At 40.8% G+C, this 27900-nt stretch overlaps 1 protein-coding gene across 1 annotated transcript in view; it reads right to left on the bottom strand.

Moving 5' to 3' along the window:
* Nucleotides 1-6230: 6230 nt before the first annotated feature.
* The window catches only part of LOC144490543 (neutral cholesterol ester hydrolase 1-like), a 36327-nt gene continuing 14657 nt past the window's right edge, over nt 6231-27900 (bottom strand). Inside the window, exons 2-5 of the mRNA XM_078208270.1 lie at nt 16980-17208; nt 13826-13895; nt 12714-12885; nt 6231-9862 (exon numbers count right to left, since the gene is read on the bottom strand). Of these exons, the coding sequence (XP_078064396.1) occupies nt 9245-9862; nt 12714-12885; nt 13826-13895; nt 16980-17208 (1089 nt within the window). The 3' untranslated portion in view covers nt 6231-9244. The remainder of the gene's footprint in view (nt 9863-12713; nt 12886-13825; nt 13896-16979; nt 17209-27900) is intronic.

Genomic DNA, 27900 nt, shown 5'->3' with positions numbered 1-27900 from the left:
GTGAACTCTTTGGCATGACTTTATCCTAGGTTAGAGGGGGCAGAATTTAATTCCCTCTCTGATGGCGTGTTGGAAGGTGAGGAGTGGGGATTCTGTCACTAACTTGACTCCACCCCAATTAAGTCCATGACAGGAAGGCATGTGGATGGTTTCCTGCCATTCTGCCAATTGAGATCCTTAAGTGTGGAATTAATGCCCATTTAAAGGCCTCATCCTGTCACTGCTTTAGAAACCTGATGGCTTGCTCAATAGATGTCCTTGTAAGCAGTTGGTTTAGATTGTAGCTCCTCCATGTCTCTGCCTCTGGTTTTCATGAAGGGATGAGCAGCCAACCCTTGAAAGGATATTCCCCCAATGTTCCCTAGAATCCATCCACTTAGTTTTTTTGGGGGGGATGTAGAATGAAGAGCTGTGAAAGCCTGGACTGCCGAAGGATGGAGTCATGGCAGCTGTCAGGAAAGTGAGTGCACACATAGAGGAAGCTCTTGTTGTGGTTGCAGACCAGCTGACCATTGAGGGAGTAGAAGCCCTTCCTGTTGATGAATCTGACTTGCTGGTAAATGGGTAAGTTGATGGTGTAACATGGGTGGAACTAATGATGTCCTGCAGGTGGAGGAATCCAATGATTGAAGCAAACCTCATTGCCCTCTCTGTGAGGCAGTGAGTGTCTGGAATTAAAAATACCATTAACTCTTACAAAAAGGGCATCAATGAGTAGCAAGATGCAATGAACTATTTGTGAGATGCCAACAAAGTCTGCAACTGATCCTTGGAAAGAGCCAGGGGAAGTCCAAAGCCACAGTCATTTTGACAGCTACAGAAGGGCATGGTGGACAGTGCTGCATGTATCCTTCCCACCCCTTCCCTTTCACCTCTACCCTTCTGAAAGCCATGATTTGCTCTACCTGGCGCCTTTCCCTCTCCTCTTATCCCCTGATGCCAGCATGCTTGCACTGCTTGAGCACTCGCTGACCACTCTACCCACAACTTGTGCTGGCCTGGTCACACCTACGTGCCAATGGCTCAGTTCCTCTCTGTGTGGGTTACCCTTTCATGGGTACCATCTAATCCCCTGGGTCAGCCATGACTGCTATGTTGCCCCCCCTGCACCTTGTCTGCCCTAGGCAGCATATGCAGCCTATGTGCCCCCATTAAAATCAGAACATATCCCTTAACAAGCTCTCAATGGGCTCTTTAACAATAATAATTGTCATTGTCAATGGATGAGGCAGGAGCTTGGAATCACCCTATCAGCAAGTTTTAACACAAAGGTTACAGAGATGGAAAGAGATGGAAGGGATTTAATAATGAGGATGAAAATTTTAATTTGAAGCATTGGGGGACTGGGACCAACGTAGGTTAGTGAGGGCAGAGGTAAGCACAGGCAAGTAGAATTTGGTGGATAGGACACAAGAGCTGAAGTCAGTAAATGGCAAAGGATGCCAGGTGAACAGCAACCTAATTGTGTTTGGGGGCAACAAATGCAGATGGGCTTAGATAAGGACAGAAATAAGCAGTGTTCATGATGGAGAGCATCTGGGAACAGAGGATCAGAAGTATAGGGTTCAAAATGGACTACTGGAGTTAAGATGATTAGGTATTATTAGAGATGGTCAATATGTAAACTCAGCAATTGTGCAATTGAGCTATCAAAATATGTATCATCTGAATTTTTATAAGTTTGAGAAAATAGACACAAAATAATCCAAAGGTGATCATAAGCATAAGTTTTTTTAATTAATTTACACGGTGAGGCGTCACTGGCTAGGCCAGCACTTTTTGCCCATTCCTAGTTGCCCTTGAGAAGGTGGTAATGAGTTGCATTCTTGAATTGCTGCAATTCCTGTGGTGTCAGTACGCCAATTGTGGTGTTAGGGAGGGAGTTATAGGACTTTGACCCAGCAGCAGTAAAAGATTGGTGATATATTTCCAAGCCATTTTCATGGGTGATGCTAATACGCATATAGACTGGATTAATCAAATTGGCAAGAGTAACCTCGAGGGAGAGTTCACTGAATGTATTAGAGATTGTTTCTTGGAGCAATGTGTTGTGGAACCAACCAGGGCAACAGGCTGTTCTGGATTTGATATTGTGTAATGATTTCATAGTTCAGGATCCTCTGGGAGAGACTGATCATAACATGCCAGAATTTCAAATGCAGTTTGAGGGTGAAAAACTGGAGTCCTAAACTAGAATTCTAGAGTTAAACAAAGGAAGTTATATAGGCATGAGAACAAATTTGGCCCTAGTGGACTAGGCAGAAAAACTAAAAGGTAGGACAGTTGAGGAGCAGTGGCAGAAACTGCCCTTGAGAAGGCACGGTGGCACAGTGGTTAACACTGCTGCCAGGGACCCGGGTTTAATTCCCGGCTTGGGTCACTGTCTGTGTGGAGTTTGCACATTCTCCCTGTGCCTGCATGGGCTTCCTCCCACAGTCCAAAGATGTGCGGGTAGGTTGATTGGCCATGATAAATTGCCCTTTAGTGTCAGGGGGATAGGGTCTGGGTGGGATTGTGGTTGGTGCAGACTTGATGAGCTGAATGGCCTCCTTTTGCACTGTAGGATTCTATAATCTATGATATTCCAGAAAGGAAGAAAGATTGTAAGAGGGGGAAAACATCCAAGCAAGTAAGTTAAAGATAACATAAATACAAAAACTAAGGCATACCATATAGCAAAGGCCAGTGACAGGCTGGAAGATTGGGAAACTTTTAAAGATCAACAAAGGGTTACTAAAAAGTAATAAAAAGAGCAAAGGTAAATTATGAAAGAAAACCAGCATAAAATATAAAAAAGGATAGCAAAAGTTTCTTTGAGTATATAAAAAGGAAGAGAGTAGCTAAAGTGAACGTTGGTCCTTTGGAGAATGAGACTGGGGAGTTAATAGAGGGGAACATAGAAATACCAGAGATGCTAAATCAGTGTTTTGCCTCAGTATTCACAGTGGAGGACACTAGTATTCATTCCAATAGTAACAGGTAATGCAGAGGTAATAGAAAGGGAGAACAATCATCATCACTAGGAAAAAGTACTAAGCAAACTATTGGATTGAAGGGTTATGGATAATGGGCAGGAATGTGGAATTGATGCTGAGGGGAGATCAGCCATGATTGTATTGAATGGTGGAGCAGGCTCAAGGATCTGAATTCCCTATTCCTGGTTCTAGTTGGGTTAAGATAGTGTGTGGCTTGGGGAGGAACATCCAGGTGGTGGAGTTCTCATGTGTCTGCTGCCCTTGTCCCTAGATGGTTGTGGTTGCAGTCGTGGGTTTGGAAGGTGCTATCTAAGGAGCCTTGGTGAGTGTATCTTATAGATAGTATGCACTACTGCCGATGTGCTGCATTGTCCTGGGTGTTGTTGAGTTTCTTGAGTGTTGTTGGAGCTGCACTCATTCAGGCAAGTGGAGAGTATTCCATCACACTCCTGCCTTGTGCCTTGTAGATGGTATAAATAAATATAATTTTTTTGCAGTATTACTATGGGATACTGTGGAACAGGTTGTGGGGGCGGTGTGTATTTATTAAACTGGAGACAGACTGCAAAGTTTAAATCATAAAGTTTAACAGACATTTTGGAGTGAAAATTCACTCAACTGTGATGGAATGAGTAAAAAATGGATGGAAATTTGCATGAGGAGATAAAGATTTGTTTTGAGAAATAAAAGGAAGGTTAGAACTGGCAAAGACCATAAATGAATAAAGCAATGTTATTAAGTTTATTTTATCAAATGTCACCATAAAGAAATCATGAAAGACTTTTATATTCTGAGAAAAGTAACTTCCAGAGAAAGTTATGAACAACGGGTTTAAAGATGAAAGCGAAAAACATATTCAAGGAAAGATTGAATGCTATATTAGAGGGTCCATGTGATATCCTGAAGAGTGTGCGGTGCGAGGACAGACCTGTGAAGTAAGCAGCCTCTGACTATCCCAGAGAAGTGTTTGATTGTTTCAGAGTGTAAGATTTTGTTATAAGCCTTGCATTTGCATTGACGAGGGAGAAAGATGCCCTGTGAAATACCTCCCCTATGGCAACGTTGGGTGCACTGTGGTAATATTACTGGAAGAATATTTTTTATGAATCAAGAATCCAAAGGTACTGTTGTCTGGGAAAATATGCTTCATTTTGTGAATCTAGCTAAGTAGAAACCTTTTGGGAAATATTATAAGACCAATCTTAACTTTGTAATTGGGATATTGTGTGAATAAGTTTTCTTTCATTTAATAGTTAATATCTCCAACAGTGTGATTAGAATCTTTACTTCTGACTTTAACACACCTTTCCATCATTGTGATGTTAGTGTACCTTTAAGAGATTTTTTAAACATCATACTTACTGCAGCTCACAGCCTTAGCTGATGTCATTGTTGCTGAGCTGTCTATGAGAAGTCAAGTGGCTTAAATGGGGGTTGTTTATTTTTACTTTGGGATCTTTTATGCCTGCATTGGCAGGTCAGGTGACAGGAGTTCTTTCATTTTGAGTTTTGAACTGCAGGTTTTAGTATTAGGAGGGGCATCAAGATGAAAAGAAGTGTTTCTCTCGCTCTCTTTCTCTTCCTGTTTTTGGAAATTCTGCTGGTTAGCTGAAAGCAATGCATCTTACCTTCCTGAAGGAAAGAATCTGCTGTTGGTAGCTTGCTTAGAGTCTCCCTGGTGTTCTGGGAAGCTGTTCGGACTTCAAACTGTTGTGTGTGTATCAAGAGAACTGCTAGAACTTACAAGACAGAGTTTTCAATTCTCCAACCCAAAGGGCTCGGTTCCAGTATCACGTGAGCATTATCTTTGCTGTGTTAAACCTATTGAAAGGGGCTTTGTCTATGGCAAGGGTTTTTTTTGTTTGATTGTAACATCTTAGATACATTTGTTAAATGGTATACATTATTGTGGTTGTTCTGTTGGTTATAATTGATAAGTTATTGCTAATATTCTTACTATACAGGTTAACAATATTTTTAATTAAACTTTGTTTTATAAAAGCTCCCGAGTGGGTCATTTGAATCATACCTGAAGTGAAACATCATAGAATCCTACAGTGCAGAAGGAGGCCATTTCGCCCATCGAGTCTGTACTGACCACAATCCCCCTCAGGCCCTATCCCCGTAATCCCACATATTTACTCTAGCTAGTCCCCCTGACACTAAGGGGCAATTTAGCATGGCCAGTCTACCTAACCTGCACATCTTTGGAGTGTGGGAGGAAACCGGAGCACCCAGAGGAAACCCATGCAGACACAGGACGAATGTGCAAATTCCACATAGACAGTGACCCGAGACCGGAATTGAACCCAGGTCCCTGGCGCTGTGAGGCAATAGTGTTAACCACTGTGCCGTCCAAACCTATCATGCTTATCCTAGCCAAATTCAAGGTGCAAAACATATGATCTAGGCAGGCTACATAAAACACTTTGGAGTTTCTGACCTGAACCATAACATCACAAAAATACAAATTGTAAATAGTGGGGATAGTCACAGCTTGGCTAAGTTTCCCTTCGGGATTTGGTAAGCTCGACAATTATCACCTGTCATATCATAACAATGGTGGATATGCTTTAGGCAGTCAGAAGTTGGGTTCCACGCTGCATGATTCGGAGTCTTGTAGCCACAATATTTAAGTTCAGTTTCTGGTCAATGGTAACCCCAAGATGTTGATAGCAAGGGATTCAGCAATGATAATGCCATTGAATGTCAAGAGGTGATTAGATTCTTTCTTGAAGCTGGTGATTGCCTGGCACTTGTGTGGCACAAATGGTACTTGCCACCTGTTAGCCCAAGCTTGGATATTGTCTAGGTTTTGATGCATTTGGATAAGGACTGCTTCAGTAGTTGAGTTGCAAATGGTGCTGAACCTTGTGCAGTCATCAGCGAACATTCCCACTTCTGACCTTATAATGGAAGGAAGGTCATTGATGAAGCAGCTGAAGATGGTTGGGCTTAGGACACGACCCTGAGGTACTCCTACAGTGATGTCCTGGAACTGAACTGATTAACCTCCAACACCTCAACAAAAGCTGATGTATCTTAATCAAACCAGTAATGAGAACAAAGATACCCTGTATTTTCATCTGTAACTGATCTGGGTAAGAAACAAGTCACTTAAAATTTTGAAGCCAAAACTAATTAACATAAAAATGGCCTATGCTTTCAAATTTCTGATCACTACCACAGTAAGTAGTCACAATTTGTAACAAAGTTGTTATTAATTAACTTCATGAAAACAGTCGAGAAATATTTATCAATTTTAGTTTATTTGCCCCGTTTAAAGTGCACTTTACTTTGTACAGAATCACAATACATAAAAACACAAAGGTTTAATTTAAATACAGTAAAACAACAAATTTAGAGTCAAATGGAAAACATTGTATTCTCAATTAGGTCTTTTCAAGACTCACATTTGGTCCTTCTGGGACAAAACCCTGTTTGGAAAGGAAAGACTGTATTTTGTCCTTTGTTCAGCTGCATTTACCCCATCTAATAATTAATTAGAGTTCTGCAGTTTGTTGCTATTACAATGTAAAAGCATATTTTAGATGTCTTTTTATTAAAGTGACATTTTCAAACAATATTTTGAAAGGTTCAATGCTCATTATGCATCCCGTGTGGGTTTAGCTGATTTTTCATCTGTGCAAATGGTCTATTTGTGGGAGATGGAAGTATATTGTTGGTTCCTGCCTCCCTCCTTATTTTTAAGGAGCTCACAAATCACAAGATGAAATGTGATCTTTAATTTCTGATACATATCCAATATGTGGAATAGATTTTTGCATGATCCTAGTAAAGTGAAGCTAGCAGTCCTCTGATATCTTACAAATGCTTGGGGTTGCACAAATAATTTTTCAAAATTCACTTAGTTTACTTATAAGCAATGTTCCTGTTGATAATTTGTAGTTATATGCGAGATCAAAATTTGGATGTTATTTTCAAATAATAGGCAAATTACAATATCTTTGTTCATATATAACTGAGATAACATTCTATGCAAGGATTGGCAGATTTCCTTTCTATAACAGTGCATATTTCAAACAATGATTTTAATATTTTTTTCCTGCTAGTTATACCCAACGACAGCGAGAATGTCATGACTGTCCAGGAGGAGTCCTGTTCAGCACTGGTTGGTACTAATGTAAACAATATAACCTAAAACAGATTAAAAACCACCGTGTGTGTAGAATAAATCTCCACGTTTGAAAACTGCATTTACATTTTTCTTCTTTCACTCAATCAAGCTGCTTAATTTTGTTGGCCACTCAGTTTGACTGGCCAATCGCTATTTTTATTTTACTAGTCCATAAATCGTGTTTCCGAAAATGTGATCACACCAAAAGGGGAGTGTGAGGTGGTAAAACGAGTGAAGGAATTCTGAACAATGTTTAGGTCTAATTAAGGGCTTTGCCACAGCTAAGATTATTTTTGCAAAAGCTCAAGTGCTGATATTTAATTAAAATTATGAAAGTTAGTTTTGACATTGGCGAGTTCTACAAGTCAAGGAAGGTGCTACACTGGACCTTCGTCAAAAATAATAAAATCATCTGAACTCCTTACTTTGAAGTGACTCCAAGGTATTGATGAGCGTCAGGCGAGGAAAGGATCAAGCTTGCTTGTGCTGTCTCTCAATGCAGTCTAGGCTCACATGAAAAGTTCAAGTAGGATATAAAAGAGGGCCATTGAACCCACATCCTGATGTGAGCCATTACTTTCAGGAAGGGAGAAAAGGATATGGCGAAGGAATAGTAATGTTCTTGCCCATCAACCCAAAACACTTTCAAACAGGGTGAAGGAATTTTCACAGTAGCAGCAAACAAGAAACATTATTGTTGCTGAAAACTTGTAGATATAATTAATTGCAACATCAATGTTAGCTATCGAGTGATCCTTTATGTGTGGACGTGAGGCAGATGCGGCACCACTGTCATAGGACACCCCTCTGAAGACCCCCATTCCCAGGTTTCATACCAAAGCACTTCAGAATATTCAATTGTGTTTTCCTAAGAAATTGACAATATAAAAATAATCCATAATGGCAAATTAATTGTTCATTAGAGATAGCATTTCAGCTAGATCAGGAAAGTGTTAAACAAACTGAAATGAGCAAAAATACTGTTTTCAAAAAACCCTACAAAACCGCTAAATATACTGCCTTTTGTGTCATTGGCTTCAAACTAAATAAAATAATTCTCAATACTGTAATATGGTGTAGTCCTGATCAGGTCAATTTCAATGTTGCCAGCAAAATCAAATCAAATTATATACTGTGAAATCTGAACAATAAAGGGTAATGAACATGCAAGAGAGCGATTACAAAGCACAAATCCCTGGTTTGGTTTAAGTGACGAGAACAAAACAATGGACTTTCAGCAGTTTTTTAAAAAATCAGGAGTGAGATTAGTACATTGAAGTTACTCCATTGTTGGGGGAAGGTGTTCTTTTTTTAAACTTTCAACTCTGTAATTTTAAAAAATAAGCTACAGAATTTACCACATAAATTTGTGGTGATTCCACGACTATCATTAATCCTTGACAAGTAAACGGATGTCAATTTATTGGACAGACAATGTATTTTCTAACCAACAGTTAGGTCGTTTGACTATATAGATTATCATTTGAGATTAACTACTTTGGTCATTGAAAGAAAATGTATGCAGGTTTATTGTAATCCATCAGTAATTATCCATTGTTACCAGTAGTCTTTGTACCCAAAAACTGTTACTGGAAGTATAATTAAGTAGACTTTCATTACTTGCATGTGTTAAGATAGTTCCCATCAAATGATCTTGTGCGAGTTCCACTGCTACACAGGTTTGATTCTTTTAGATTCATTCAAGTGCACACATGATAAACGTCTACACTGTCATTGACCACAAATAACCTTTATATATTTATAAGAATTTTGTACACCAAAAGGCTGATTCCACCAAGTGACAGTGAAGATCAGAAACATTGTTGACCTAATGAGGATTTCATCACATGCCAAGTTAGCATGTAAATGAGATGCTAAGCAGTACCACTTTTTGATTGTTATTCAATCAATAGCTAATACAACCATTTCTTCCTAATTGCCTTGATACAGATTTATTGTAGTATAGAGAATGCACGTTAAAATTTGATCAAGCCCAACAAGATAGCTTCAGTAATTCTATAGCACAAATTTGCATTGGATTGTTGCATTGCATAAATACATAGGTCTTTTCCAAATGAACAGCTTGCATTAACTTTTTCTATTGCAACTTCCCAATCCCTGACTAAAAGGTTCACAAATTGTTGTCTAGCCAGTTTATATAGTTGTTCATGATCTTGCTTCCCACATCAAAGTTGGTCGGGGGCAGTGCAAATATCATGGCGCCGTGGAATCCATCTTCATAATGGTCAAGAGTCACTTCTATTCCAGCATCTTCTAAACGCTTTGCATACATTATTCCATCATCTCTTAGGACATCATGTTCACAGGTCAGGATGTAGGCCCTTGGTAACAACTGCAGGATTTTTTCATCTGCAAGTAATGGAGCTGCTCTTGGGTCCAGTAGCGCTGGCAACTCCTGTATAACCTGTGGACTTCCCATCACCTGGATGACAGGTTTGTAATTTTTTATAAGTGATTGTGGTAGAAGGTTTGTCCAGTTTAAGCGATCACGGATCGATGTCAGCTGACTTAGATTTGAAGCTGTGTGGTTGTTGATCAACATTGCCTGAACAAAGCTTAGGTCACCATTCAGATACTCTAGCCAGAAACGGGCCATGACCTGTTTGTACAAGATAGGTGTAGCCGTATTCTGTTGGTAGGATGGAGTATTGAAATCAAGAGCCTGAAGTACTGGATAAATGAGAGCTTGTAGCTTGAGTCGGATGTTGATGCTTCTGTCGATAACAAGCTACAAAACATAAAAACAAAAATTGAAGTGTTTAGAACATTTTTGAGGGAGTTGATGCTACCAGTTTTCACCCATATGACAATGTTTGCAGTAATCAAAAGAAATAGAGGTTTTCTCAGAAATGTCAGTGCAGACACAACGGACCAAATGGCCTCCTTCTGTACCATAACAATTCTGTGAACTATTGATCATTCACCTTTATAGTATTGTTTAAGTAATTTGGAAGAATATACACAATACTGTTATATAGTAGAATTTATACAGCATTTGACTAAAAATCATGTTACGGGTACAGAAAATGGACAGATGAACTGAATTTATCTGGAAAGATAAAAAGATTTGGATTTATATAAATGCTTTTCACAACTTAAGGACATCCAAAAGCTCTTTACTGCCAATGAAGTACCTTTGATGTTTAGCCACTACTGTGGTATAGCAAGATTCTACAACCAGCAATGTGATAAGGGCCAGATGATCTTTTTTAAAGTAATTTTGATTGAGTGATGAATGTTGGCCAGGCTTAACAAAGAACAATACAGCACAGGAACAGGCCATTCGGCCCTCCAAGCCTGCGCCGCTCATGTGCCCACGAGACCATTCTTTTGTATCCCTCTATTCCCAGTCTGTTCATGTGGCTATCTAGATAAGTCTTAAACGATCCCAGCGTGTCCGCCTCAATCACCTTGCTTGGCAGTGCATTCCAGGCCCCCCACCACCCTCTGTGTAAAATACGTCCCCCTGACATCTGTGTTGAACCTTGCCCCCCTCACCTTGAACCCGTGACCCCTTGTGTTCGTCACCTCCGACCTGGGAAAAAGCTTCCCACTGTTCACCCCATCTATGCCCTTCATAATTTTATACACCTCTATTAGGTTGCCCCTCATCCTCTGTCTTTCTAGGGAGAACAACCCCAGTTTGCCCAATCTCTCCTCATTGCTAAGACCCTCCATACCAGGCAACATCCTGGTAAACTTTCTCTGTCCTCTCTCCAAAGCCTCCACGTCCTTCTGGTAGTGTGGCGACCAGAACTGGACGTAGTATTCCAAATGTGGCCTAACCATCGTTCTATACAGCTGCAACATCATATGCCAACTTTTATATTCTATGCCCCGTCCAATAAAGGCAAGCATGCCATATGCCTTCTTCACCACCCTCTCCACCTGTGCTGCCACCTTTAAGGATCTGTGGACTTGTACACCCAGGTCCCTCTGTGTGTCTATACTCCTGATGGTTCTGCCATTTATTGTATAGCTCCCCCTTACATTAGATCTACCTAAATGCATCACTTTGCATTTATCTGGATTAAATTCCATCTGCTATTTCTCCGCCCAATGTTCCAGCCTACCTATATCCTGCTGTATTCTCTGACAATGTTCATCACTATCCGCAACTCCAGCAATTTTCATGTCGTCCGCAAACTTACTGATCACACCAGTTACATCTTCCTCCAAATCATTTATATATATCACAAACAGCACAGTTCCCAGTACAGAGCCCTGCGGAACACCACTAGTCACAGACCTCCAACCGGAAAAAGACCCCTCCACTGCTACCCTCTGTCTTCTATGACTAAGCCAGTTCTCCACCCATCTAGCTAGCTCACCTTTTATCCCATGAGATTTAACCTTTCGCACCAGCCTGCCATGAGGGACCTTGTCAAATGCTTTACTAAAATCCATATAGACGACCTCCACGGCCCTTCCCTCGTCAATCGTTTTTGTCACCTCCTCAAAAAACTCAACCAAATTTGTGAGGCATGACCTCCCTCGTACAAAATCATGCTGTCTATCGCTAATGAGATTATTCAGTTCTAAATGCGCATATATCCTATCTCTAAAAATCTTCTCCAACAACTCCCCTACCACGGACGTCAAGCTCACCGGCCTATAATTACCCGGGTTATCCTTGCTACCCTTCTTAAATAACAGGACCACATTTGCTATCCTCCAATCCTCTGGGACCTCACCTGTGTCCAGTGAAGAGACAAAGATTTCTGTTAGAGGCCCAGCAATTGCATCTCTCGCCTTCCTGAGGAGTCTAGGATAGATGCCATCTGGCCCTGGGGATTTGTCTGTCTTGTTTCCTAAAAAACCTAACACTTCCTCCCTTGTAATTGAGATTTTTTCTAAGTCTCCCCTTCTTCTTTGAAAGGTAACCAATGACATCTTTCAAGTACAACTGCGAGCAGACAGGGATCTGGTGCAAAAAAAATCTAAAGTTCTGTTCTGATGAAAGGTCACAGACCTGAGAACTTAACTCGGTTCCTCACTCTACAGATGCTGCCAGAGCCATTGCATGTTTCCACCATTTTCTATTTTTATTGTCCTTTTATTAGCACCTCTGGCAGTGCAGCAATCCCTCAGTACCACATTGGAGTTTCAACCGAGATCTTTGTCTTCAAGGAGTGGGATTTGAACCCAGAACCTTCTGGCTCAGAGGTTACCAACAGAGTAATGGCTGAAAGACCAAATTATGACACTGAAGTCAAAACGGGGTTGTCACCTGCTACAGGCCTTGAATTTCCTTAAAAAAAATCTGCAAGTTGCCTTTTCAAAGTTGCAAATGATTATTCTATTTTAACATTATAATAATAACAATGCAGCATATCTGGGATAAACATTAACATTCATTCAATTTAAATAGCTCTCCAACTTTGCGCAAATAGCTTTCTTCAAATATGCATTCATTGTTATATATGTTGAGCTGCTTTCCTCTTCAATATCAGTATTTGTTCTAATTCGAAGTTTAAGATCACAACAATGGGAGGCATTGTGCCAATTAGTGAGAGGTCATCATCTAATATTTTGTTAAAATCATCATGGTTTGTCCAACCCTTAATGAATGGTATTACCTGCTGAGTTACAGCAGCAGCCAGGTTTCCTCCAGCACTGTCTCCAGAAACTGCAATTCGATCCGGATCCACGGAATACTGGGACAAAATCTCAGGCTGTAGGAAATACTTGGTAGCACTATAAGCATCATTAAACTGCTCAGGAAAATGAACCTCTGGGACAAGACGGTATCTAAATTCAAGGGCACATAATGTAATTAATTTCAATAAGATTGAACTTGTAAAGCTTGACTTGATGTAATACTTTTCTGAGTCGCGTGGTGCTGAGAAAACTGCAATTCTGTATTAAATGCACATTTAATTCAAATTTTCAAAATGTTACATCCAATTTAAAAATAAAATTCTTTATAGTGATCATTGTGCAGTGTCAGAAATAAACATCTAAGTTTTCTTCTTTAAGCATCTGTTGATTTGTTTCTTCCTCATTGATAAGTTTCTGTGAGAGATATTGGATCTTGTTGCACCTATTTTACAGGTAGGGCATGGGTGTAAACAGGTCCAAATTAATGGGCCTTCTGCAGGCTTAATGACAGTGTTGAGTAGAGCATGTGTCAGTTGAGCTTCCATCGAGTTTTCCTGTTCTTGCTGCGGCTAAATCAGAGGCCCTTAAAGAGTTAATGTTACTTGCCCCATTCCTCGCTGACAATACACCAGAAATCAATTGGAAATTTCTCCCTCATACTCCATTATCACAGATAAATAGGTTCTTTCTGGAATGAAAATGTCTTGGTTTCCTGAGCCAGAAGTGGCATATGGCCAAGAACAAAGGATCAAGGCCCATAAGTCAGATCCTTGATCAGACAGTCCAAGTGCAAATAAATCTCATTAATGTTGTGTTGCATCTAGCCACAAGTAAACCTCTTGGCACTGTTTCACTTTTGGCTACAACATGAAAAAAAAACACAGCTGTTAGAATTAACTGATCCCCTTCCATGAGGATGAAAATACTGAAGTGGAAACCAGATGGAATCTAATCACAAAATAATTTTGAATTCTGACAGTATCTATTCTTCAATATTTAGCCAGCTCCAAGTTTTCTACAAAAGACCTACAAAATTATCTTAAAAATGCATCAACCAAGAGAATAATGCAGTTGGCTTGCAATTACTTACTCAATAGAGACAAGAACAGCATTCATATCTTTTGCCATCTTCCGGCAAAGGTGGTCATATGATCGCATTCCTGCATGAACAAGGCCAAAAAAAAAACATTCTTAGCAGCTAGATGTTCTTTTGTGAAGCTAATCAAACTTTCTGGTCAATGCTTATGAAGGGTTGGTGGAGGCCATTATGGCTTAGACTTTCTGGGACAGATTCTACAGCAAGCCTCAGAGGGAGAGGCAATCACTGAGCTGCCTGCGGCAATGTGTTCGTTAGTTCAAAACTTTGTTTTAGTTGATGGAATCAGTGGGCATGGCCATGCTTGGTCAGTACTTCAATGATTCCGCTTTCACCAAGTCCCAAGGATCCTACGTCTTCCATAGAGTACCAGTGTGAAATACAAAATGACAGCAAATGTGGAAATCATGTGTTTTGAGCCATTCCTGTGTATGAATTCCTACTAGTACATGGGAAGAAAGGTTTTTGCGCCTCTGGTCCACTAACAGCGTGGTTGATGGATAGGACAAGATATCAGTTCCTGAATGCACTGCTGGACGTACCCACCAGGAAGCTAATGGGATGGGGGTCAGAAAGCCTATGCCTGTGATTGAATGGAATTTTTGTTATGCCATTTCTCCAAAGGAACACTGTCCATGGAGTACATTTCCATAAGGACCCTGTTGATTAGACCCATAGTTCCTCTTTAGAACATAGAAAAACTACAGCACAAACAGGCCCTTCGGCCCACAAGTTGCGCCGAACACATCCCTACCTTCTAGACCTACCTATAACCCTCCATCCTATTAAGCTCTATGTACTCATCCAGGAGTCTCTTAAAAGACCCTATTGAGTTCGCCTCCACCACCACAGACGGCAGCCGATTCCACTCGCCCACCACCCTCTGTGAAAAACCTACCCCTAACATCTCCCCTGTACCTACCCCCCCCCCCGCACCTTAAACCTGTGTCCTCTCGTAGCAGACATTTCCACCCTGGGAAAAAGCCTCAGAGTCCACCCGATCTACGCCTCTCAACATCTTATATACCTCTATTAGGTCTCCTCTCATCCTACGTCTCTCCAAGGAGAAAAGACCGAACTCCCTCAGCCTATCCTCATAAGGCATGCCACTCAATCCAGGCAACATCCTTGTAAATCTCCTCTGCACCCTTTCAATCTTTTCCACATCCTTCCTATAATGAGGTGACCAGAACTGAGCACAGTACTCCAAGTGGGGTCTGACGAGGGTCTTATATAGCTGCATCATTATCCCCGGACTCCTAAACTCAATCCCTCGATTGATAAACGCCAGCACCCCATACGCCTTCGTAACCACCTCCTCCACCTGCGGGGCCGATTTTAGAATCCTATGGACCCAGACCCCAAGGTCCTTCTGATCCTCTACCGTACTAAGAGTCTTTCCCTTTATATTGTACTCCTTCATCCCATTTGTCCTACCAAAATGGACCACGACGCATTTATCTGGGTTGAAGTCCATCTGCCACTTGTCCGCCCAGTCTTGCATCCTATCAATGTCCCTCTGTAACTTTTGACATCCCTCCAGACTATCCACAACCCCACCAACCTTTGTGTTGTCAGCAAACTTATCAACCCATCCCTCCGCTTCCTCATCCAGGTCATTTATGAAAATGACAAACAGCAAGGGTCCCAGAACAGATCCCTGGGGCACACCACTGGTGACCGACCTCCATTTAGAAAAAGACTCATCTATACCCACTCTCTGCCTCCTTTGGGCAAGCCAGTTCTGGATCCACCGGGCAGCAGCCCTTTGGATCCCATGCCCTCTCACTTTTTCTAGAAGCCTTGCATGGGGGACCTTATCGAACGCCTTGCTAAAATCCATATAAACCACATCTACCGCCTTCCCTTCATCAATGTGTTTAGTCACATTTTCGAATAACTCCACCAGGCTCGTGGTGGAAGTGGATGAAAGGTTTGAAGGGAAGAGCATTGATGTCTATGAAATATATTTCTTGACAATTTGGGCTGGGACTTGAACCTGGAGGTTCTGGCGCGGAGGTAGGGATGCTACAACCGCGCTAGAAAACCTCCTGGCCAGTTGTATGGTTTTACTCAAGTTCAAATCTTTGAGATTGTAAGAAGTCAGCGAGATTGTCATCTAAAAAGCAAAGACTATTCTATCAGGTCATCTTTTAGTGTTCCACACTCTCAACTTTTGGCTAGGCAGCACAATTTGTTGATGAGTGAGTCAATCCTTTCGCCTTGTTGTTGACCAAACCACCCCCCCCCCCCCCCCCCCCCTTTTGCTTTCTCTATGACGATATTATCATCAAAACTGAACTACAGGTCCGTGGCTCCAATGGCATCCTTGGAGGAAGCTGGGTCTCAGTTCATTCCCTGTCTGGCCAGCACAGAGTCTGCTATGCCCTAACAGCAGATAAAGTGCTGACTTAATCTTTGTTTTCTTTATTCACGATACTGGTAAAATGTCTTCACCAATTTTGCTACTGTTCAGCCTATCTAGGGCCCTTAGATTCTGGTAGGGGCAAAGTAGTAGCCATTTCTCGAGCCTGTTTCAAGGTTGTCATTTTCTCTGCCACTCATCTTACAGTCACTGGGTTGCCCTCATTATTTGGTTGTCTCTTGTGTGGTTGCTCGGTTGGCCTTGAAGTCCTTCACCTGCTGCTCTGCACTATTTCTGGGTTTCATCTGAGGATTTTCCAATCATTTTCTACTATTCCTCTGTGAGTGTAGTCACTGCTGCCACCATCTATTATGGAGAGCAACACTTGGGAGCCCTTGGGTTCTTACTCCAGGAGAGATCTTGCTGGAGGTAGTGGTCTTTTGTTCAAAAAGTTTATTTATGTGCTAATGGTTAGGTTAAATAAGAACAAGACATAGTTGGAGGTATTCTCCGAGATACCTCACATTCATCTCCTCTCTGAGTGCTCTCAGAGTGATATAGCTCCTTATGCATATACTCAGTAGCTATTAGTTAAGCCTTTCCTCTGAAGTGCATAATTGGAAATATTCTCTTCAGGACTTATTTTAGAAAGGCATACTTGGCGAAAATAGACTTCTTTATCTATTTGTCTTTAAACTCCAGTAAACTAAATGAAACATTTGTTGTACAAGTGTTTAACAGGAAGATTAAGAAATACATCATTTCATTTTGCAGTTTACTTACTTGCACTTCCTAAAGCCCAACCTCCACCGTGAATGTAAATAATGCTTCGCTTTAGTTCATCATCAACCTTCTTCTTGGGTTCAAACACTCTGACTTGCACTCCATCAAATGACGTGTCCGTCACTTCAACCGTTTCACTTGATTGAGGAGCAAGCATTTCAAACATGGTAATAACAAAATTCAGAGCCTTCAGGTTGTGACCGAGTCCCAGCTGCTGCACCAGATGACACTGGGGAAACAGATATATTGGAGTTTGATCATTAACTGTACTCAAATTTAATCTTTCTGGTCTTTGTTTATTTGTGAAATTAAAGTCAAAAACTTTGCTTAAAACTAGATATTTATTTATAAACCTATCTGTACATGTCTAACTATAAATTCAGAAATGATTATGCAGTTACTTCATAATAAAATGTACAGACTTTCATCAAGAATGTTCCTTATACAAATATAAGTTTCTTTTTGACAGAATGAACTAAACTGAAAGGCAGAAATGGTTATGTAAATTACATGGAAAACTTGATTATTTCTTTATAATTCAAATGCCTGAAATCACCTTTTTATCACCCCACAGCAATGTGATGAGAAGTATTTATATCCACATATAAACTTTAAGCTCACAGGATAGGTACTCATCTTGATTGTAATAAACATTAGAATCTGAGCCAGGTTTGTCCCCAGCTCAATACATAGACTTGTTTTAATAGCCTTCAAACAGGTCTTTATAATATGGAGATGCCGGCGTTGGACTGGGGTAAACACAGTAAGAAGTTTAACAACACCAGGTTAAAGTCCAACAGGTTTATTTGGTAGCAAAAGCCACACAAAAGCTTTTGCTACCAAATAAACCTGTTGGACTTTAACCTGGTGTTGTTAAACTTCTTACTGTCTTTATAATAGCCATGGAACCCAAGGGGGTGGTGGGGGGGGGGGGGGGGGGTGTCACTGCTGCAGTTTTATATTGAAAACCAACCATGTTTGGAGCAGATGAAGACAGTACTAGCGGAGTCATGGCCATACCATAGGTTCTGGCCTACAGGAGCTATTGGAGGAGTATGCCAGAGTAACTGAAGACTTAGTGGCATTCTGTTGTTGACAGTAATAATTGTGGTGGATTTCAATGGGGGCTCTCCCTGCAATTTCATCCACTGCGGTTTCTGATAAATGAACTGGAGAACTGCAAAAAGAATCACGATTCCATTTGGTTGGTTCCCTGTCTGTTTAATTATTACTTGGTACAATTTTTATAAACATAATAGCCTATTAAATGCAAGTATCCATGTGATATTTTCAAACCTGAAAATATGACACTAAGCTAAATATACATGTTTACTGGTAATCTGTAGATGGATAACAATCTAACCAATAGGAATTAAATGAGAATGGGCAGGATTTTCCAGCCACGCTCGCCCCAAAACTGGAATATTCCGCCCAAGGTCAAACGGACCTTTGCATGATCCGCCTCTCGTCCGCTACGATTTCCATGGTGGGCGGGTCAGGAAAGCTCCCCCCCCCCACCCCCAATGTCTGACAGATTGTGTGAAAGGCACATTTAACTATTTCTTTTTAGGATTCAAAGCTCACCAATTAGAAAGTGGCCCCTTTTTAGGTACAAGCCAATTACAGTTTGAACTGATTCCCAAAAGGCAAATGTGTACATGGAGCAAGCTAAGCTAGTATCGGCTCCATCTTCCCTGCATTACCCATCTATTTCCCAACAGCCAAACACAGATGATTCAGGAACTCGCCATGTGGAGAACTACAGGACAGAACTCAAATTCCAACATTCTGTGCTTTGGCTCATTAATGTTTTAACATGGTGTACTGCAGATAATGTTGTACAGTTTATAGTTTGAGTTATAGGAAAATGTATTTCCTAAGTAACCTATAATGCAACTGCAAATCAGATTTAATAAGAAAAATTCATTGATCCCTTGATCCAAAAAAAGTTAGCTACTTATTAGTTCCTTCTGAATTTTTTGTAATGATGTAACTGTTGTTTGGAAAACACTGCCATCAACAAAAAAGCTATTTGAACTCCTCCTCCCACACTTTGGTATAAAGGATAACACTAGTAATACTAATGCTAATTGTATTCAAATACTGTCTGTCTTTTACCCAAGTTAATACTGGTCTTACACTGACCTGGTATGGAATAAATAGTTGCTTGGTAATACACAACTTTAATATTGCTGAAAAAAAAAGACATGTTGCCGAAGCTTTTCGTCTTGCAATCATCAGGACAAATGCGAGAATGTCAAATTTTAAACAATCACAACAATTGATACGATTGGAGTAAAAAGGGCTGCTGACTGGTTGGCAATTTCACTCTGGCGGTGTTGCCATGGAAGTAAAAATGGGGAACTATAGGCTTCCCATGAATTTGAAAAAAAAAGCAAGGTTTGAACGTATTCCTTTTGGTATAAACTTGAAATTTGGCATCCTTACACTTATCTTGATTAGAGTAAGATGAGAAGCTTTGTTATGGAATAGTAGTTAGGGAGGCTGAGGTTATGAACTGTGAAACCCATTAATTCTGAATACCCAAGGAACTTGAATTTCAAAGTGATCTTTGTATGTACATATTCCAGGACTGGCTGGATCTTTTGCAGCATTCCTTCTGATTTCTTGTTCTCACCTGGGATGACGACTAATTCTGGATCCCTACCAGTGGGATGTGATTTCAGCTCATTTTCTGTTTGTTGAAATTTCCCAGTTCATTACAATCCTGAATTATTTTTACGCTGAGAGAAGGATGTTCCGATTCTGGAATCTGCAACATTGACCCCCTGCACTGTTGTGTGAGAAGTTCCAATATCAGGAAGCCACACATAAGCAGGGAAAGAGAGAAAACCAAGCGCAACAACTCTGGAGGGAGGGTGCCAGTTCCAACCACTGCTGGCAATTTATGCTGCAACTATCACATCCTCTTATATTCCTCTTTTTATCCCCCTTCTCTTTCATATTAAATATTATTCTTAACTTCAATAGTCACATGTGGCAAAGGATCTCGCGCAGTAATAATCTTTAGTTTAATAACCCATGCCCGATTTCGAGAGAGCACAGTCATTCCAATGCAGTTCTTGGGTTTTGATGAAACAGAGTTCTCTCTCCAGAATCCACAGGTTCTAGCCCTGGGATAGAATTGTGCAAGCACATCAGCACAAACAAGGCTGAAACATTTGAAACCATCTTCAGCCAGAAGTTCTCAGTGGATGATCCATTTCTGCCTCCTCCAGAGGTCCCCAGCATCACAGATGCCAGTCTTCACCACTGGATTCAATTCGAAGTGTTATCAAGAAATGGTAGAAGGCACTGGATGCTGTATAGACTATGGGACCTGATGATAAACTGACCATAGTACAGAAGACATGTGCTCCAGAATTTGCCGCGCCCCTAGCCAAGCTGTTCCAGTACAACTACAACACTGGCATCTGCCCAGCAATGTGAAAAATTGCCCGGGTGTGTCCTGTAGATAAAAAGCAGGACAAATCTAGCCCAGCTAATTGCTGCCCCAGCAATCTACTCTCGATCATCAGCAAAGTAATGGAATGGGTCATCAGCAGTGCTGTCAAGCTGTAGTTGCACAGGAATAACCTGCTCACTGACACTCAAGTTTGGGTTCTGCCAGAGCCATTCAGCTCCTGATCTCATCACAGCCTTGGTTCAAACATGGAGAAAAGAGCTGAATTCCAGAAGTGAGGTGAGAGTGGCAGCCCTGGACATCAAGGCCATTTGATTGAGTATGGCATCAAGGAGCCCTAGCAAAACTGGAGTCAATGGGAATCCGGGGAAAGCTCTCCTATGCTTGGCATCATACCGAGCACAATGACAATTGTGGTTTTGAAGTCAATCATCTCAGTCCCAGGACATCACTGCAGGAATTCCTCAGAGTGTCCTAGGCATAACCATCTCCAGTTGCTTCATCAAGGATCACCCTCCATCATAAAGTCAGAAGTAAAGATGTTGGCTGATGATTTCACAATGTTCAGCACCATTCATGACTCCTCAGACACTGAGGCTGTGTCTATATGCAGCAAGACTTGGACGATGTTCAAGCTGGGGCTGATAAATGGCAAGCAACGTTCATGCCACACAAAAGCGAGGCAATGATCATCTCCAACGAGAGAGAACCCAACCATCTCTCCTTGACGTTCAATGGCATTACCATTGCTGAATCTCCCACCATCAGAATCCCAGGGATTATCATTGACCAGAAACTGAACGGAACCAGCCAAATCAAAACTGTGATTGCAAGAGCAGGTCAGAGGCTAGGAATTCTGCAGCAAGTAACTCACCTGATTCCCCAAAGCCTATCTACAAGGCACAAGTTAGGAGTGTGATTGAATACTCTCCACTTGCTGGATGACTGCAACTCCAACAACACCCAAGAAGCTGGACACCATGCAGGACAACACAGCCTGCATGACTGGCGCCCCGTCCACCACCTTAAGCATTCACTCCCACCACCAATATACAGTGGCAGCAATATGCACTGCACATAAAACGCACAGCAGCAACTCATCAAGGCTCCTTAAACAACATGTTTGAAACCTGCAACTTCTACCAGTTAGAAGGAAAAAGGCAATAGATGCATGAGAACACCACCACATTCCAGTTCCCCTCCAAACCACACACCATTCTGACTTGGAACTCCATTGTTGATCCTTCACTGTCACTAGGTCAAAATCCTGGAGCTCCTTTACTAACAGCACCATGGGTATACCTATTTTTTAAAAAATGACACTTTCTCAAAGGCAGTTCGGGTTGGGTAAAAATGCTGGCCTCGCCGGTGACACCCACATGAATATATATTTTTTAAAGCATTTAATTCCAGAGATAGGATCATTTCTCTAGGCAAAGAGATCAATGCCATTCTGTTTTGGCATTGAAGATTGACTGTCATAATTTGTGAGCATCTGTGGTTTCAAAATGTGTCTATTATAATTAATTGCATCTATTACAATATAAGGGTTGGTCAGCAAGTGTCTGTTCTTTGCAGGCATCCATTTGTAGAAATTTTACACCATTCTGTTGAATGGAACTTGCATAAAATAATTTGCTTTTTTTTTAGGAAATTGGGCAGATAGTCACACAAAAAAACTCACCAACTCATGCAATTCAGGTTTGTAATGTAAATGTGTTGTTTGAGACGTATTTGCCCCACAGAGGGGAAGTGGGGCCTTAATGTTGCTCAAGTCCATTTTGTTTTCATTAAACAAATTTTCTTTCTACATTGAATGACCTTTCAATAAGTGTTTGGGATAATGTTTATATTCAACAGGTTGTGCTGTGCTTAATCATAAGTAACATTATACTGCAAACATACATTAAATGTGCGACCAATTCTAAATGTTTCCTTCCTCAGCGGGTGAACAATCAGTCCCCACGCAATTGTTTAGCTGCCACAAACTATAGAAGTCAGCTGACCACTGCTGAATATAGAGGAAAGTTCACCGATGTGTTATTTGTAACCTCAAAGCTATGAAACTGTTTAGCAAGATTATACAAGGATGTAGGTAAAAGGTCAGCCAATTCCCTTTCCATTCTAAATAACAAATATAGAAAGCAAATTACAAATATCTAAACTCACATCCATTACAGTCAGAACTTTACTAAAATATGTTTTCTCCACCACATGAAAAAAAAAGATCAAACCCCATTTAGAAAGGGCAATGCTTTCTTAACAATGTCAGATTTGTATGAAAGTAGAAATCTTCTTATTAAAACTATTAATTTGCTAATTCTTCAATTAATTAGGCTGTGGTACAGTTATAAATTGAAATTTTATTTATTAAAATCTTAATCTAATTATATTGCCTGGTAGGCCAACATCTAGGTCAGTGTCATATTGGCGCATGAATGAATTACATGAGCTCAACCAGACCCTAAAGAAGTTTTGCTCACATATACTGTTGAAAAATGAGCCCTGAAATTGCTTTTTATAAGCATAAAGATTGGGCAATCTGGGTGATGAAGTATTTGGTTTCACCAAGCTGTCACTCCTTTTACTCATGATCTGAAATTCCAGTAAAAACAGAAACACGGACAGGCAGAATGATGTCCCCACCAAAAGTCTGAGGGCGGCACGGTGGCACAGTTTAGCACTGCTGCCTCACAGTGCCAGGGTCCCAGGTTCAATTCTGGCCTCGGGTCATTGTCTGTGTGGAGTTTGCCCATTCTCGCCGTGTCTGTGCAAGTTTCCTCTGGGTGCTCCAGTTTCCTCCCACAGTCCAAAGATGTGCGTGTTTGGTTGATTGGCCATGCTAAATGTGTGGGGCTGTGGGAATAGGGTCTGGGTGGGATTGTGCTCGGTACAAACTTGATGGGCTGAATGGCCTCCTTCTGTACTATAGGGATTCTATGATTAGTACAGAGGTGCAAGTCAGGCCCATGATGCATTTTTTCAAAAATGAATGACTGCAAATAGGAATTAGGCAGTGCAACAATTGCTTGGTAATACAGATTATTTCTGTAAAGAGAGAGACCTGTCACCAAAGCTTTTCACCTTGCAAGCGCAAGAACACCAAATTTCAAATGATCACAATACTACAGGAGAAAAGCTGCGCTGATTGGTTTCTAAGCCAATTCTGATTGCTTTCTCCATGGCAACACCGCAGCCAAAGGAGAACTCTCGGCTCCCCAAGCTCCCGGGAATTCAAAATAGGCACAAGGCTTGAATATGTTGTTCTTATTTTTCGAGAACAGGTCACTTCCAGCAAACGTAAATGAGCCATGTATAAGCATGACTTATTGTCTCACGTTGGTTGTAAATGTAAATTTGAGACGGAGTAGTCTAACACACTCCCTTTCCTCGACGTGCTAGTTGTAAAATCAATCTTGTAAATAGAGCCCAATAGTCATTTGCTCACCTTGCAAGCTTGACTCAGAAATAGGGCACATCAAAGTTATCCTGCGGGACAATGGATATCCAGATTAGATCACTGTTTGCTGTGTATTGCGCAAACCCATAAGTGGGCCAAAGGTTGCCACTTTTGGACCTCCGTAGCAATGCCTTGGCCAGAGTTGATTTGCCAACAAATCCATAGTCTTTTCTCCTGTATTATAAATTCTTATGATTGTTTGAAATTTGGTATTCTTGCATTTGTCCTGATGACTGCAAGATGAAAAGCTTCAGCAACTGTTTTCTCTTTTCAATAATATTCAATTGAACATTGATGGCTTGTCTGAAAGGATTTGTTTGAATTGTGACACAGTTATTGCTGTAATGATTGATACATAGATTTTTGGATACAACGGCATTCCTAGTATTTCACCACGTATGTACTTTGACCCAGATCTAGCCTATAGAGAAATAGTGAAGTGTTTAATTGCTTGTTTGTCTTCATATGGGGGAAAGGTGTAGATATAGTTCTGTAAACCACAGGAGCTAGAGTAATCTACTGTTCTATCTTGGCTACTGCTTAACTGTTTATTCTTAATGAAACATCTGTTTTTTAGACCATAAGCCATTATTTGATAATATCTTCATTCTGAGAAAAGGGCTCAAGACATATCCAGGAAACTAATCAGTCCCAGTGGTACAAGCACTGGGCTTGCTACAATACCCAATATTGGTGTCATGTTAATAAATGAGTAATACATTCCCAAGTCACAGGCAAAGAAAATTGGAAGCGCTGTAAAGTGGTTTATCAATTTGTTATCAGCCCATTTTAGTCCACGGGGCATTGACCAATTTCACCTCCTTTCTCATTTTTGCACTGGATAATTTATTTAATTGTTCAATCTAGAAAGCCCAAATAGTTTTAACATCATATCCAGCTTGCATGCACTGAATGAATAAATATATCACATCCTGGCGTACAATTTACGACAATATCATATCAAGGTCAATAGATGTATAACTGGCATGTAATTTAAAAAGAATTCATCATGGGGTGGCACAGTAGTTAGCACTGCTGCCTCACAGCGCCAGGGACCTGGGTTCGATTCCCAGCTTGGGTCACTGTCTGTGTGGAGTTTGCACTTTCTTCCTGAGACTATGTGGATTTCCTCTGGGTACTCCGGTTTCCTCCCACAGTCCAAAGACGTGCGTGTTAGGTTAATTAGCCATGCTAAGTTGACCCTAGTGTCAGGGGGATTAACAGGGTAAATGTGTGGGGTTGTGGGAGTAGAGCCTGGGTAGGATTGTGGTCGGTACAGACTCAATGGGCCAAATGGCGGCCTCCTGTACTGTAGGGATTCTATGATTTCTTCTTTAACCAAGATTGTCTGGATTTCTGCAAGATGTGTGGCTAGAAACTATATCTAAACAGCATGGTTAATGAATTTGATGAACTAAACCTCAAAAGTTCCTGTTCTCCTTTAGTAAGCTAAAGTTTGCTTTTAAAGGTTCAAAGAAAAAGGAAGTTTATTTGATTTAAAGATAGTGTTACATACAAAAAATAAACAAAACTGCTTTTGCTAGACGATTTGCATTAACTACTTTATCTCTTAGAGATGGGGAAGACTGGTTCATGTAGAAAAGATGTTATCAAACCCAAGTTTACATATTACAAATAAAACAATTAGTGCAACTGTATCCATTTTAAGATAACAATGAAGGTGACTATATCAAGATCCAATACCAGTGATACCAAAAGGTGTCTTATAGCTTTGTGAATAAATATAAAAAACAACTCCAGATAGCCCAATTGTTTCCTTTGAACAGTGGAATTCTCAAAATAGTTAAATTACCAGCATTATAGTAATTAAGAAAACACTTCCCTATCCCACTTTTCCCAATAGCTAGGCAGAAGCAATGTATTCAAAGTCTCCTGTTCGTATCTAAGTCTAAGATTTCCTGAAGCATCTTCAGCACATGTTGATGGGACAGGTGCACATTAATCTCAGACTGGGATCCTCAGACTCAATTAACTTTGTGTAAGAGAATGGGTTTTGAGCGAGGTAAAATCTTGCCCCAGCTGATGTCCTACCAGCATTTATTTTCAAAAATCTTTGGGATGAAGTAAATAAAATTAATAATTTTCCAAATGGTCTTCAACCTGACACTTAGACTATTACCAATAATATGGGGGCAGACCACATTGTCATGTTTCACTGGTATTTTTCAAAGATAATGAGACAGGAGATTGGGGCACATAGGCCTAAATTTTCACAATGATGGCAAGCTTCTCCTTCTTGGCTAAAATTGTGGATGAGGCTGAAATACAGAAGTTCACCTCCAAACATGGCACCTATCATTTTCACTGTGGCAGGAATGGGCCTGGGTCAGGATTGGCACATGCATGTTTCATGGGGGAAGCTTTGCATATAAAACAGCAGCTGCTTCTAGTCATTTCTGATTTTCGTTAGCCAGCAGTGCGAAACACATTTGTGCAGATTAGATCTTTGTAGAAGCAGGTCTAAGCCTTGGGGAGTTCTTTGACAAGCCGGGTACCATCAGGGTTGGGTGGAGGGACATAGGTTGGCATGTAAGGTATGCAAGGCAATGAGGCGGTGTGGGATTGAATGTGAAGTGAGGGCTGTTTTTTATTTTAATGTTTTTTAAATCTTCAAATAAGTTCTGAGGTGGAGAGGCCTTTGGATATGGTCCCAGGACATTTTTGGGAAAAGAAAGATGACTTTGGAACTGATAAACATGGTCCTGAATGTGCATTAAAGTACACAAATGTATTAGAACTATCAAAAGAGCTGTTAGAACATCTGGCAAGAGGAACTGTAAAAACCAACTGTCAAGCTATCAAGGCATTTAAAATTCATTCCCTTTAAATGTTTGGAAAAAAAAAATCCGGAATTGTAACAAACATTGCTTGTTATTTCACTCCCTGTTGAAGTAAGCCAGAGGATTATCATTACTGGATTTATGCTGCATGACTGATTTCACAGCCTTCCATTTCACTGCTCCAAATGGTTCATAAACATTCTTAAGCGGGACTATGAATTCCAATGCTTGTTTTTATAAATCAAATGTCTGTTCCTATAAGGGATAATATAGTTGCAGGAATGTAAATGGGTTTATTTTTTTTTAAAAGTCTGCTATAAACAAAGGAGTTTATTTTACTCTCAGCATGGCTCTTGAGGTTTGCCGCTCGTCAATACTGGCTGAATTGTCAGGTGCAAAGGATGGTGGGCATTAATTGACATAGAAGCTATAAAGGCCACGGAGGTTAGGTGGAGGAGCACAGGTTGGCATGGACGATATGCAGGGCATGAGGTCACATAGGATGGTATGGATGGGCCATGGAGAGTGAGGGCTAGAGAGCTGTTTTTTATTTTAATGCTTTTAAAATCTTCAACAAAGTGCTGGTACACAGAGACAGACCTTCTGCCCAACCTGCCTCCACACCCAGCAGCTTCTGTCCTTGTTCTGGGGTCACACCATCACTTTTTCATGGACATGTAGGGATGGGGAGCAAATGCTGGCCAGTGATGGCAACATCCTATGAACAAATTTTTAAAAAGCAGAATTCCTGGGATTACATAAAAAGGGCAGAAACTAACAGAAACAAGCCTATTCCCGGCTTTCCTGACCTTAATAGCTGGGAAAAAGCAGTGCTTATTGGGAGCAAATGTGTGAAAATCAGTCCTTCCAAATGGAGATAATCATGGAAGATTTGCAGTAATATAAATTGATTTTACTACTGCTTGCAAACCCCTACCATCTGCTCAACTTAGAGCATGGAAACATCCAAAATGCTTCTATTTTCCCCATCATTTGCCTCAGATAAACTTTACATTTATTTTAAAGAGGGAATCTGTGTTGTGGTAGAGTCTTCTTACCTACTGCCCACACTCTTTCCTGCCTCCAAATCTCTGACTCTATAATAGAGCAGTAGCAGGTACACAATTGCAGTTCAGTTTGACAGACTTTCCAGTTTTACCTCACTTGCTGTGGGGAAAATACTCTGCCTTGGATCAGGGCAGCAGCACCGAGAGTGGGATACTCAGCATGCAACGA

Source organism: Mustelus asterias, chromosome 3, assembly GCF_964213995.1.
Source record: "Mustelus asterias chromosome 3, sMusAst1.hap1.1, whole genome shotgun sequence".
NCBI lineage: Eukaryota > Metazoa > Chordata > Chondrichthyes > Carcharhiniformes > Triakidae > Mustelus > Mustelus asterias.
The sequence above is the reverse complement of the archived record's forward strand: the minus strand, read 5'-3'. Positions and strand labels throughout refer to the sequence as shown.